The following is a 13,963-nucleotide window of genomic DNA, read 5'->3' as shown; positions in this document are numbered from 1 at the left end:
AGTCATCTAGGAAGTGATCCCAGACCCTTCCAACCTCTCCTTCCTTTTGCTTAAAAAAAAAAAAAAAAACAAGAACAAAACTTTTCAGATCTCTGGTAGCACCTAGAAACATCTAGGTACAGTGTTCCAGTGTTCCAGAAGGCAGTAGTCATCTTTTGACCTGAACATTTGAGCTGTGTTCCCCAAGAAAAAATACAGAATAAATGGGTTTTACTTTTAGCCTCTTTACAGTGAAGGAACAAGCCCCCAAGATACCGAGCCTTACAGATTCACCAACACTCCCATGTCATTGTCCAAATAAACTTGAAGAGGCATCACCCCCTTTTCAAAGCTCTGGGCTAGGAAAGTGTTCTTTAAAACATGGATGTCTGCTAGGAGTGGGGCCAGAACTGGAAGAGGAATCCCCCAGCTATCCTGAGTCACTATTTCCAGGGACCTGAAAAAAGGTGGACAGCCCTCAGCTCTGGCACCTCCCTGAGCTCCATTACACTGTCTGCCTAATCTTAGACCCAGAAGCAAGCAGTGAACAATCCACATTCAAGTCACACCTCCCAACATGAGGGACAACTAGTCATTCTGGAGGCGTGCCACAGTAAAGGGAGGACTTCTCTGCATTCACACAGCTCTCTCCCCCCCACTTCAAGTATCTAATTTTGTAATGATACAAAATGTAATTAGGGATTAAAGGTGCTGGGGTGAAGCCACATGCAGCTCAAAGCCAAGCAGAGGGCTGTAGGAGTGACTGCAACCTTCACAAACGTTGCTTCCCAGTTTGCAAGGAGCTAGAATGGATGGAAGAGCAGGGATCCCAGTGAGTCATGCGAACCATTGAGCCAGCAGCAAAGACTTTTCTCCCCATATTAAGCCACTAGCCAACCAACTTCCTTCCCATTAGGAACAGGGTGACTCTTCAGACTTCACTGCCATACAGCACTACCCTCATAGGGATGTCACTTCTCAGCAGCCTTTGGAGTCTGAATAGCTGTTGCCCCTTCCCTTGTCCTGGGAGAGCTCCATGCAACCCCCTAATTATTCCTCTGTACTGCATAACTCCCTCTTCCCTTCTGTAGCATATCTGCTTGTTCCCTGGCCAAAGGAAGGTCTGAGGTTATTGTCAGGAAGTGCCTGCAGTGAAACAGCCCTAATGCCAGCACTGTTAAGATCAGTCATTCTTTTAATTCACTCTTATAGTCCCATTAGTTATCAGCAGTCCCTGAAAGGAAGGGATAGTTTTATACTCCGTTCAGCTCCCACTCCAGCAGGTACTTTCAAGCACAGTTTTGTTCTCAGAAAAGCAGCTTTGCTTTAAAGCTGACAGGATGATCCATAAAGTCACTCAGCAACCAAAATACTGCCAGTGCAGAGAGCTCAGCAGAAGCCTGTGTACTGCCACTCAAGGAAGGCATCTGTCTCCCACAAAGAGAGCATAATTCTTGACTCACCCTTAGCTGCTGACAGAAGCTGTTGATGGAAGACAAACCCCCATGACCCCAGACACAAACCAGAAGCAAGAAAGAAGGATGAGGTGTGAAACACTGCTAGTGAAGGAAACCCTTCCTGTAGGGCACCTTGGCATAACAGGAGCTTTCTAGTTAGAAGCACAGCGTTTCCCTACATGTTCACAGCATGGAAATTGTAGTGCTCTAGAAAACCCTTAACTGAAAGAAATGTGTTAGGCAGTAAGGGAGCGGGGGAGTAAGACTTCTCCTCAGCCACTACAACTAGACCTCCCTGAAACCTCCTAGGTGCCCAGCACTGCCAGATAAAGGGTATTAACTGCCTTCTGGACTTTGTCAGCTTTCTGGGACCATTTTTCTAGCAAGACTGGAGATGGATACAAGACTAGGATAAGCTGCCTGCTTCCGGGGGCTTAGACAGTTTGTCAATACTGCACACGAGAAAGGAGGAACTCAGGAAACCCACTCTGAAGGGTCTGCTTATGTGGCTAAACGTGCAAGCCTGCTGCTGCCAAAAAGAAGGACTGAAGGCAGGGCAGCTTCTGAGAAGATCTAATGAACAAGTTCCTTTTCAAACACAGCTCCACTGCATTGAGCCTGTTAGTGAGGGGCTCACAGCCTCACCAACGCAGGGCCCAGAAAGGTAGGTTTCGGAAATATAAACGTAATGGCTCAGAAGTGATGGCCAAGTCTTGTGCCATATCCCACAGCAGAGCACACACTGGAGAGACCCTGGAAAACCAGTTCTCTAAACAAAGCTCCAGATTTTAAGCAGCACCCACTAAGCATGCTCCCTCCCTCCAAGCACCATTGCTGCTAATCAAACTCTGCATACAAGCAGCCCAGAGAAATTAAAACACTGCAAGCCACCCAGAAAGGAAATACCAAGAAAGCCCCCAACACCGCTGCTTCACTGGGGTCTTTCGTAAGGCAGAGCCACGGACTGTGAATGCAACACGCTGGCTAGGAAGTCTGCCAGAGTCCTAAATCAAGTGCTGCACATGCAACAGGAGTTCACCTGACAACAGACAGCATGTCAAGAGGATTTGATGGATAGGAAGGGGAAAGGGGGAGCCTTCCTGGAGGAGACAGATACACAAGAAATCCTGCCTTAGCAAAAGAAGCCTGCTAACATGATTCAGCCTGCACATAAGGTCAGACTGCAGCAAGTGCTGTCATTCCCTACCGTCCTGTCAGGGCCTCAGTGGCTGTGCCCAATCCAGTTTACAGCCATAGCTACAGCCACAAAGAGCTGCTTGCAACTACTATGTGCAAATGCTGGTGACGAGAGAGAGAGAGAGAGACAGAGAGAGAGAGAGAGAGAGAGAGAGAGAGAGAGAATGGTTCAGTTGCTTCTCCGTTACCTTGATTCAAGTGCAAGGTGATGACTCTGATAAGTAGGTTCTCTATGGGTTTGCACAGGTGGAACAGATCAGAATCTACCCAGCAGATGCAGTGCCATTAAGGGAATGTTGGGATGGAGTTCAGTCTAGCTGTGCCTTAGGAGGGGCTGCAAGCCTGCCCAAGTGCAGAAGAATAAGCAGGAAATAAGCCAACTAACCCCATTCAAGACCTGCTCTCAGCTGCTAGACTGAATCCCAATCTTAATGGGAATCTGCTCCCCAAACACCTGCTATGCCCAGACAATCACATCCTGGATTTCACATCAGCAAAAGAAAATGAAACAGCAACAGCCAGAGAGTGGAAGCCAGCAAGGAAGGGATGGAAGGAACTGAATGAATTTGGGGAGACCACATGAGCAGGCTGGAGTCAGTGCAATACATGGCTGCCCTCAAAAGTGTGAATCTCTACACAGGAAGAAGCCACGCTGTGTTCCTGCAGAAGTAGGGGAGGATGTCATGCAGAGGATGCATCTCAACTTCCCATGGTAAAACCTCTCTGCCTAACCCAGACAGCAGAGGTGCTCCCAGCCCCCCCGTGGCTGGAATGCTGGCTCAGGGCAGGGGCTGTCTATGCCAAGGCTAGGGAGAGAAGAGAAGGCAAATGAGGATGTTATACCCAGAGATGCTGATTCCCCTCACTGCAAGGAGCCCAAAGCCTTAGCTCACAGGCTGCATTGTCTCTGAAAAGTACTACAGAAACTGAATAGCCACCTGCAGGTCCGCAGAAGCCCTGTACAATCCTGTAATCAAGACAGATGTGGTAGAAGCAATGCCCTCTATTGGCAATTAGCGGAAGCAGGTGGGAGAAGTAGCACCACTGCCCAGCAATAGGGAGTGTATGCCTCAGAGTCCAGCAAGAAGATCCAGCAATCATTTCAGTGGGAGCCTTTGGAAACAGAAGTCAGGAACAGAGTCCATTTAAGAAGAATAATGAGCTTGCCCTCCCACTCACAAGCAGCCATCTGAGAAGGCCACAGGTGGGGTCCAGAAGCTCTTTGGGGTTCCTATCAGAAACAGGATTTGACCAGCTAATCCTGAGTGTAAACCTGCAGTGATTGTGACAGGCACTTTTCACTAAACACTAGACTGATCATCCTACATTGTGACATAGCCTTAGCAGCCATGTGGGACAGAGGGCTTGCCAAGGATTCAGCAAGTTTTAGCCATGGAAAGAGGCCCTGCCTAGGAAATCTTGATGGGTACTTGGCCCGTGGTGGTTCCAGGCTGGATTCAAAAGCCCGAGTTCTAATGCCAGGAATTCCTGTCCTTATTATTAATTTGTTCAATTGCTTTTTTGCATATGTAACACTTCAAAGTGCCCTTAACCCGATCCACGTGACTGAATCTGTGTTCTGGCTTCTAATGCACTTAACAGAAAAAGGGTCTGTGTTATTCACTTTCATCTAATACCTCTATATGCAATGATTCTGTCACTTTGCGGGAAATAAACATCACCGTGAATAGCCTGGCATGGCAAACTGTAATGGGCTTATTTAAAAATACAGCTGTCCTCTCTGTGTACCATGAGCCTCTAGTCTTGTTAAAGAGCCTCTGTCACTAGGGGCTGGGAGGATTTAATATACAGCATTTATTATGATTAGAAATCATTTGTACAGCACTGTAAATTCACACGGTGCTTTCCCAGGAACATTTATAAGTCTAATGGCCCAATAAATCCCAGTTAGCTTCCGTATTTTATTTTGCAGAAACTCTACTCATTCAAATAATCTGTTCCCCACTGCAATCTTGTCTCTGAACAGATAAAACCATGTTCCCCCATTGGAGAGCCCAGTTCCCAGATGAAGGAGACGGTAGGTTGTTAGTGAAGACCAGGACTGCATGTGATAGAAAACCAAGATGTTTTTACTGTTGAAAAGCAAATATCCCCAACAGCAGCAGGGCAATAACACAGGCTTTTGACTTTTAAAGTGACCTGGCACAAGAGCTGCTGTTTGTATCTGCTGACAGTCAAAACAGTCCCAAAGCACTGGTACACAAACAACACACGTGACCATTCCTTTGTACCCCTACACCTTGCATTAAGCCGCCAAATGCATGGGTAACCAGCACCGCTCCCTCCCAAACTGCGGCACGTACTTGATGCTGTCGGTGTGTGTCTTGTATTCCATGATGGTGTTGGGAGGTAGATTAAGCACTCGCCGCAGCGTGTCACGTATCCGAGCTGTGGTTGCCTGGTCGCTGGCCGTCTTGTTCCATATTGAGATAATGTCCTCCTGGAGCACAGGGATTGGAGGGGTTAGCAGAGGGCAGCAGGTGTAAACCAGACAGCAGGCACACCTGACAGTCTGCCGAGCAGCTTACCTGGAACCGGACAGAGACAACTGCCCCGCAGATCTCTTCCCCCACCATAAATTGTTCTCCCAGCATGGCCAGAATGAGATTCTCCCAGCATCGTGATGCTAAGCCCTTCCTCAGACGGATAATCCATTTTCCGCCATTTTTGTTGGCATCATCCTGGGAAGAGGGATGAGAAATTGATTTGTTTCCTTGCAGTAATTTTTTCTGCTTTCCATTAAAGGACATCTTTGGGTGGGAGCAGATATTGATCAGATGGCGTATGAGTGACAGAACCAAGGTATTTTCAAGATAAAACATTACAAAACCTACCTCACGCCTAGTGCACAACATGGATATTTTGAACCCAGGTAGAATGGGAGATGCCAACTCACTGCTTTCCAGAGATTCTCTTCCTATTCATTATGTACTTGTGCTTTAGAGTTTATCTGGCAAAAAGGGACCACACTATTGCTTGTGCATAGAACTATAAGACAGGAACTCCTGTACTCCACCCCCAGGTCTGACACCAATTGCCTTTCTGGCCTAAAACGAGCCAGTCCCACCCTGGAGTTGAGTTTTCCCATAAGGGAAATGAGGACACTACTTCTTCCCCTGGAAGGGATGGCAAGGGAGGGAGCACTTGTAAAGCGCTTCTAAAAACCTAACAGCAATTTGGAGAAATAGCTTGGTCTCTGCAAGTCACTGACAGGTATGTTAAAGTTCAAGCTCCTTCCACTTGACCACCATGCTCAGAGTGAATCAAAGCCCCATTGCTTGGACCACCACAAATGGGAGCTGAAGATTTTAGGGCAGAATGCGTCAGGGAGAGCCCCATGCAAGAACAATCCAAATCAGCACAACTGCCAGGAATGCAGCAAATTACTGACAGGAGCAAATTGCTTTCTGATTAAGTGCTCTGTTCTCCTACTTGTGAGCATCCCCCCTTTAGAAATGAGCTGTCTCAGATTCAATCCTTAACAGGCATTTAGTTTAACCCATTCAAAGCCACCTTACAAGGAGTGAGTAGAGGAATCAGGAAGTAAAACCAAGAGTAGTAGATATGATCACCAGATAATCAGCACTTGTTCAAGTTAGGTCAGGGCCACAATAAGGACAGGAAGTGGGATAAAATAACCCCTGCTATTTTGTTCCTGTTGGAATTCATTTTTTTCCCCCAAGGATAAACAAATCTTTATTTAGTCATTTGTCTAATTTTTCTTTGCTGGTTGAATTAGAGTAAAGCTCAGTAAAAAACCCCAAACCCAGCAGTGTTATTACTGAAGCTTCTGATATCTGGTGGAGAAGGCAGAAAAAGACTGGGGATGATGAGACCAATGCAGAGGGGTGTATGTGGGGAAGTGGCACTTCCACAGGATGGGAGGGAAGCAACAAGGAGAGAAGCCACTAGGAAATGGGGGAGAGACCTAGAAAACAAGTGGGGAAAAGAAGGTCAGCAGCAAGGTCCCTGCTACTCCTTTCAACACAAAAGTGAAGGGAGTATCAGAAATTAAAGAACAGCTATTTTAAGATGCATAAGAGAAAATGCTTGTTAAAACTCCAGATACCATTAACCTGGGGAGCTTTTGGCTGCATCATGTTACCAAAGGCAGGAGCTCATTAGAAGCTCAAAGGGGGTTAGACATTTTATATAAATAGCATTTGCAGGAACGCAAGCTATAAGCCCCTGTTGTGAACGAACTGGCAGCTGAGTTCAGAAATAAATTCTTCTGGATGAAGCAGTGTAATTAGGCACTTGAGAGCAACACATAAAATTCTTATACTGCAAGCAGTGGTGGTCATTGCTGGAAACGAGCCAGCAAGCTGGGGGGAAAATTGATCCAGGCTCAGTTTCCACACAGCTCCACAATAAGAATTCAGTTTGCTTCTGTATGTAATCCTAAGGAAGAGAGGGAGATGGGGATATAAATCAAAGCCTTCCCACAACCATTTACTCTCAGCACCTGCACTTTTACGCTTACTTGCTTCTTCTATACAAGGAGATTTGGACTGTGGAATACACTTATAGTGGCACAGGGTTCAGGAAACCCCCACACTGCTGTCAATGGAATCAGATCCAACGAAAGGTGAATGTGTTACAGTGGCCAGGTGCTTTGAGTCTCCAAAACCCACAATCTCAGATGGGAGGCAGCCAATGAGAGGCGGTTCTCAGTTCCCTGCTGACAGGCAGCTAGTTGTGCTCCTATGTACCCCTCTGCATGCAGGGCAGCATCAGTAGCTGCTATGTGAATGAGGACAGGGCTGAAATCAGACACATGCAGCTCAGAAAGAAGGATGTAGGGCAGGTGTCCTGCACTGCAAACACTATCCCTCTGGAACACAGAGGTAAATAAGCCATGGTCCAGGGCACAAACTCACCTCCCACATGGGCTTGATTCCCTCTTTGAAGAGATGGAAGTCGCTGTGGCCTGTCAGGTCCCCAGGACGTACCATGTGGCTGTAAAACCTCCAGAACTGCTCCACCTGTAATAGCACAGCCACAGCAATCAGCAACAAGCAAATGCTTTCTGTGTCACAAGATCAGGGCTCTCTCACCATCAGAAGCAGACTTGGGTTCTGCACCAGGCAAGCCTGGCTTGCAACTCCTTTCCCTCTACTAAGTCAGGTCTACTTTGCCCCCTCTCCCTCTATACTGTACAGAGAAAGCTAAAATATTTGGAATGGGCCTGGGAGGACTGATGGGGTTGGTACCAGAGTTATTCTAAGTACCTGAAGCTGCCTGCCTGGCACTTATCAGCATATGGCTTGGTGTACCTGCTGTACTCATACACCATGTAATTCATGAAGGTGTAGGCAAGTGAAACTGCACTGGGGGTCTATGTCATATACTGTGAAAGTCCCACCCAACAGGACCCCAATTACCAGCCAGCAGTGAAACAGCTCAGCTCATCAGCAGGCTGCCACTGGGCTCAGAGACCACAGAAGCACTTAATTAACCCTTGCTTTCCACACCAGGGAAGGCTTCAAGATTTCTCCTCACAGGAGAAGAGCAGGTTGGGGGATTTGTAGGATCACAAACACTTTCTGATGTTGGTTTAGGATTTTAAACCACTTTGAAAAGTGATTGCTCAAGCAGTTGTTTAGGCAACTCTAAAATCAACCACTCTGTTTTAACCACTTTCCAGGCTGGCTGCTAATGTAGCAATCTTTAAATTGGCTTTCATGCCAACGCTGAGTGATGTACACGCTTCTCTAATGCTTAAAAGGTTTTGGGTTTTTTTTTAAACGACAACAAGACATTTCAGACATTTCTTATCTATTGTGCTGCTCTAGACAAGAAAAAATATTTTTAAAATAAGGCCCTCTGAACTAGATCCTGCATTCACTGAATTTAGTGGCAAAGTTCCCACTGATTTTGGTCAACACTGTTGGGCCTGGCCTAGCCAAAGAACAAGTAACAAAACAGTTAATGTTTATATTTTGCAGGTTTTAGTCAATAGCAAGATTAAAGATGAGCAAATGCTACCCTGACTACTAACACAAAACCTGTTGGGCCTGAACATCCATTTAGACCTTGGAATTGTTTTCAGACCATCTCTACCTTTCAGGGAAAAAAAATCCTATTTAATAGCTGATCACTATAGCACAAGAAATGGGGTTGGAGGAAGGAGTCTCTCTTTGTTGTTTTACAGCTTAACATTAAAACACATTGTGGATACTAGATCTGTTACAATGTTTACTATGCCCTCTAGCGACCAGTATCTAGATAGTTGTCATGGGTTCAGAAATGATGCTTGATAAGCTTTCCCTAAAACCTAAGGTATTACTGGGATGTAAAAGGAACCCGTGACCCTAACATTAAGGAGAGAAATGAGGGTATTTTTTAAACGCAGCTCAAATGGTTTGATAGCTATTTGCCATGTGATCTCTCACACAAGTCTCTGTGGTTCCCAGACAGCTACACGAGGATGTAAGTAGATCGCACTTGTTGAAGCAAAAGACGCTGATGAATTCCAAGCCTCCAAATGGGGGCAACTGATGACCATCATTCTTATGTCCCACCTTCCCAGTCCCACCAGCATTTGGGTCTGACCCAGCTGTCTGGACTGGCACGTTTGAAGGCTCAGCATACCAAACTTAGGTAGAGGAAAAGAGAGTTCCCTTAACTAAGCACATCCAGAGCTGTATGGAAGAGTTATTTTAATACTTCAAACATTCCAGCAGAGTTCAGAGGGGACAGGATTAACACTCTGGGAAAGTCACTCTATCTTAAAAAAAGGAATCAGCTTCTTTTACAGTCCTGATCACCATGGAGATCCTGAACCCAATCACCAACAAGGTCCGGTTTTATTTCTGTCACTGAAAGATCTAGAAGGAATTGTTCTGTGAGGGTCCCATGTCTCCTGGCTTTTCAATACCATTTCAGAGGGCAGGCTCATCCAACTTTATTTTTTAGCCCTCACCTCCACAAAGGCACAAGGAGGCAATGAGCCAGTCATGAGATCCAAGCCCACCAGCTTGTCACATGTATGATGGAAATGCCTGCATCAAGCACATCAGTTATACAGCAAAAGAGGTTCTGCACCCCCCCACCCCAAGAACAGAGGACCTTTTTGTTTAAGACCCACATCAGTGGGAGTGTAGACACAAACTGAGCTGCAGATGTTCAACATTTCTAAACATGGGAAAGTCACATCCTCCTTTACTTACCCGCTAAGTCTTGCAAACCAGTTGGCATGCACCTACCAGACTTACAGCTGACTGGAAATGCTTTGATTGGCCCTGACTTACAACTACGGATTCTGCCATTAACGAAGACACTAACCCTTCAATGACAAGTAGCAGCACTCCATAGTCGTACCTTCTCCTGCTCTTTTTTAACAACATCATCACATTTTAAGCCAAGGGTGTCAAATGTGTTGGGTGCTGTGGGCTGGATCCAGACTGCAGGACTTCCCACGGGCCAGACAACCCGTGAGCAATGGTGACACTGTTTGAGCTTCTAGAGCTAGTTTTGGTGCTAGTTTTGTTGCTCATCTCTTCCCTTCCCTCCTGCCCTCTCCCCTGCTGCTAATTTTATTCACTAGGAGCTACTAACCACCCCCCACCCCCCATTTCAGCAGTGGGGAGGGGAGGGAGGTGAAGTGTTAGCTCCCTAGGTTGGGGAGCAGCAGAGATTAATGCTGACATGGTAACAAGCACCTCAGGCCAAACCTGGCCTGCAGAGGTGGCTGGTCTGGCCTGTGTGAAGACCCACCTTCATGGGCTGGATTGGGCTTACCAACCATATGTTTGGCACCACTGTTTTAGGCAGATTAGAATCCAGGTCTTGGGTCTTGGCAAATAAGCCACTCACCTTTCCATCTGATGGCAGAGATTCAGACACATGTCACTGCCTAGCACCACAGAGAAAAGTCACCCTGAGCGGTTGCACTGCACTTAGACAATAACATGCAACGATGGGGATGTACTCACGGAGGCAAAGGTGCCGATCTGTTTGATGTTCTGCTCGTAGCTCTGCGAGCTGGTGGGCCTCCCGGGTGTTCGTCTGGAGTACCAGAAAGTATAATTATACTGCAGTGGGTGCTCGGCCGGCCCTGGGACAACAGCCTGCAGAACAGAGAACCTCATTTATCCTCACAAATTACTCTGGAGAGGAGACCGAGAAAGCTATATGCATGGCATTAGAAAGGCACGTGGTCCTGCCACCACAGAGCATAAAAGGAACAGTTTAGCTTCATTTTCCTAGAAAAATCCCATCCTGGTTAATAGCTTGACACAGATCATTACTTCAGCAGTGATTGGCTGTATTTCAAAGAGGATATTAGAAATCCAGAGTACTTTTGCTCTTCGAGCAGGAAGGGAAAGTGCTAAGGGGCAGCAGCCCAGCCCCAGGAAGAATGTCACTCGATAGCAACCCCTCAGGCAAATTTAGGAAGGGCATTAATACATTCTGGAGAGACTCCCTTTAACCCTGGGCTGCCAGGACAATTGCAGTGATCAAGGCTGTCACAGGCCATGGAATGCAAAACAAAGAGAATGGGAGCTTCTCACAGAGTAGTCTGTTCTTCTCTTTTGGGAAAAGAAAAAGCATCTGAAGTGAACTAAACCCCAAATCAAGTGAAACACTCCACCACAATTCCAGTGGCAGGGTTCAGTCATTTAGCTCTCTCATAGCACTATCAGCACGCAGGCAGATAAAGACAGAGGGAGCGTCAGGAACATCCACTGCCTATATAAAAGGCTTCCAGCATGCATTAATGCAGTCGCCAAGAAACAGATGTTGCACTAGAATCACCAACCTGACAGAGGTTCCATCATGCAAGGGAGAAGGAAAAGATCTAAGCTGATCATGCAAAGATGTTACACTAATTAGAGAGCAAGTTCTAACAAGTGCAAAATTAAAGGAGTGGAGGTGGTTTCCCAAACCTGACTGAACCATGCTGTATCTGCTTGTAATCACTCTTCAAGGACAGGCTATTTAAACAACAGCACAATACTTGATCTTCTAAACCAGCGGTTCTCAACCTCAACGCAGGCTTGTGTTAGACTCCAGCCCCCCTCTGAAAACACCGGTTCCTAAACTCTCACTCATTTTTTTACTACAAAAACCTACTACAGCAATTATTTTTCATCAAAGAGCTCACAAAGACCACAACAGAGCAGAAAGATTTTGAAACTCTAGGTTTCTGTTTGAAGTGTCTGGTTTTATCTTGCAAATAGCATCTAGATGTTTGCACACTTAACAGTGCTAGTACTGCACAGCGCTTCAGGGCACCCTTAAAAGCACGCACTCAGCATGCTACAGCACCCTGCTTGAGAACTGCCATTCGAAACCAAGAGCAAGCTCCCATCTGCAAACACTTCTTGAGATTTGCCTGAAGCAAGTCAAGCTTTGCTTTTTGTTTCCAAAAGTTCAACTCACTAGGTGAAGATTTCTAATTGCACCGGAGCTCAGCTTATTATACTGTACACTCATTAGCCCTAGTTTGTATCACACTGGCAACAGAGCAGAAAGAAAAATAACAACACGCTGACATGCATCTTCCTTACAGCAGAGCTACTGGACTGATCAAGCCCCGTCAAGTCCAGCATCTCCAAACGTGCCTTGACGACGGCAGTGGAGCGCACAGCACTCACCTTCCTCTTGGTGCTACCCTGGGGTTTGTCTCGGTCATTCTTTTCCTTCTCACCGTCTTTCTGTGTGCTGTTCTCTTCGTTCTGGTCATGGTCCCCACTGTCATCATCTTTCAAACTGATGAATGCGAGGGGGGAGGAGAGAGAGCCTTAGGTTGTGCAGGAGCAAAAATGTGGCCACCTAACGCACGCCCCATGACACAGAGAGAAGCTGGGAGCCCAACAGAGACTCATGCAGGGAGGTGCGTTTTGAGCCCCACACCCATCACAGGTCCCGTGGCCGATACAAAGCCCAAGCATCATTTGTTATCCGATACTTAGTTGTGCCAATAATGGGTACATTACACCATAGATTCCTGTTTAAGACGAGGTATATTACCCCATACATTATTATTTAAGACAAGGTATATTACCCTGTAGATTCCTATTTAAGACAAGGTATATTACCCCATTGATTACTATTTAAGCCAAGGTATGCTACCCCGTCAATTCCCATTTAAGCCCATGGGTCATACGCAGGTAAGTGCCACGTGCCAGGTCAGACCGTCTGTCCATCCCGCCCAGTCCCATCCACAGCCAGGCCAAACCCCGGGACCCCTCGGTTGGCCTCCTCCGGGCTCTAAACCAGCTCGTGAGGACAGGGCCACCAGGCCCCAGGGACAGCAGGGCCACTTTCCTGCCCCTCTGCTGTGCACACCTGCAGGCAGGGTTGCACGGGGCGGCCCCTTGGACTCGTTTCCCACCATCCCTCCCCCCCCCCGGTCCATTAGGTTTAAATTTGTCCCAAGCAGTGAATGCAATCACCAAGGGAGTAGGGGTGCTATAATTGTCCTGGGGGGTGGGGTTGACCAAAGGCAAATCAGGGGCTGGGTCTCAGCAGGGGTACCCTGTTCCACCCCCACTCCCTTGCAGCCTCCACACTGAGGCCCAGGAAGGCCCCCTGGGCCTCTCCCTCCCCCACCCGCGCGTGACACATCGCGCCCCGCCCCCTCCCGACCAACGGCCGCGGCTCCCCCCGGGGGGGCGAGGACTCGGCCGGGGCGGGGGGGCGCGACTCACGCGTCAAATTTGTTGTTCATCCTCGCTCGCCGCCTCCGCCTGCCTCGGCCTCAGCTCCTTCCGCTCCTGCGGCGCCGGTCCAGTCACCCGTCCGCGCGCCACTTCCGGCAGCGGAACCTTCCCGCCGGGGCGCGAGTTTCCGGGGGGGACGCAATAGGCGCCGAGCACATACTGAGGGAGTGTCAAAGCGGCTCGTCCGCCATCTTGAGTGTGGCACCTCCTCCCCCCTCCCAGCAGCCATGTTGAGTGTGGGAGAGCCTTGCCCGGCGCCATCTTGAGTGTGGCACGTCCACCGCAGGGCCTCCATGTTGGGAGGGGCTGCGTGTGACGTTGCGAGCGGCCGTTGGAGGGCGCCGCTGACTTCCCGCCGAAACGGGTGGCCCGAACTGTCGTGGTTTCATGTTTGTGCTCTGAGGGGGAAGGTCCCTGCCTCAGTTGTGAGGCGCTGCAGCTTGCCCCCAGGCCTAGGAGTGAAAACCAGCCACAGCTAAAAGCTGCTCGCTTGGGCAGGTGGAAAATTTTGAAAACGGGGTTGTGGAGAGTGAGGTGCTTCATCCTGTCTGAAAACAATACCGCTTTTTCCACAGCTGGAAGCTTTGATTGATACGCCAGGGTGCACCACACAGGCGACGATCGTAGCAAAAAACATGT

General features: G+C 47.9%; 1 protein-coding gene across 2 annotated transcripts in view; it reads right to left on the bottom strand.

Moving 5' to 3' along the window:
• Positions 1–13,421, bottom strand: part of EIF4E2 (eukaryotic translation initiation factor 4E family member 2) — a 25,853-nt gene extending 12,432 nt beyond the window's left edge. For both annotated transcript variants that reach the window (XM_019503418.1, XM_019503419.1), the window contains exons 1-6: positions 13,313–13,421; positions 12,257–12,371; positions 10,592–10,726; positions 7,535–7,639; positions 5,183–5,335; positions 4,958–5,094 (exon numbers count right to left, since the gene is read on the bottom strand). In XM_019503418.1, the coding sequence (XP_019358963.1) occupies positions 4,958–5,094; positions 5,183–5,335; positions 7,535–7,639; positions 10,592–10,726; positions 12,257–12,371; positions 13,313–13,332 (665 nt within the window). In that variant the 5' untranslated portion in view covers positions 13,333–13,421. The remainder of the gene's footprint in view (positions 1–4,957; positions 5,095–5,182; positions 5,336–7,534; positions 7,640–10,591; positions 10,727–12,256; positions 12,372–13,312) is intronic.
• Positions 13,422–13,963: the final 542 nt, after the last annotated feature.

Source organism: Gavialis gangeticus, unplaced genomic scaffold (genome assembly GCF_001723915.1).
Source record: "Gavialis gangeticus isolate Ggan-Ray unplaced genomic scaffold, GavGan_comp1, whole genome shotgun sequence".
Lineage (NCBI taxonomy): Eukaryota > Metazoa > Chordata > Crocodylia > Gavialidae > Gavialis > Gavialis gangeticus.
This window is presented reverse-complemented; position numbering and strand designations above follow the sequence as displayed.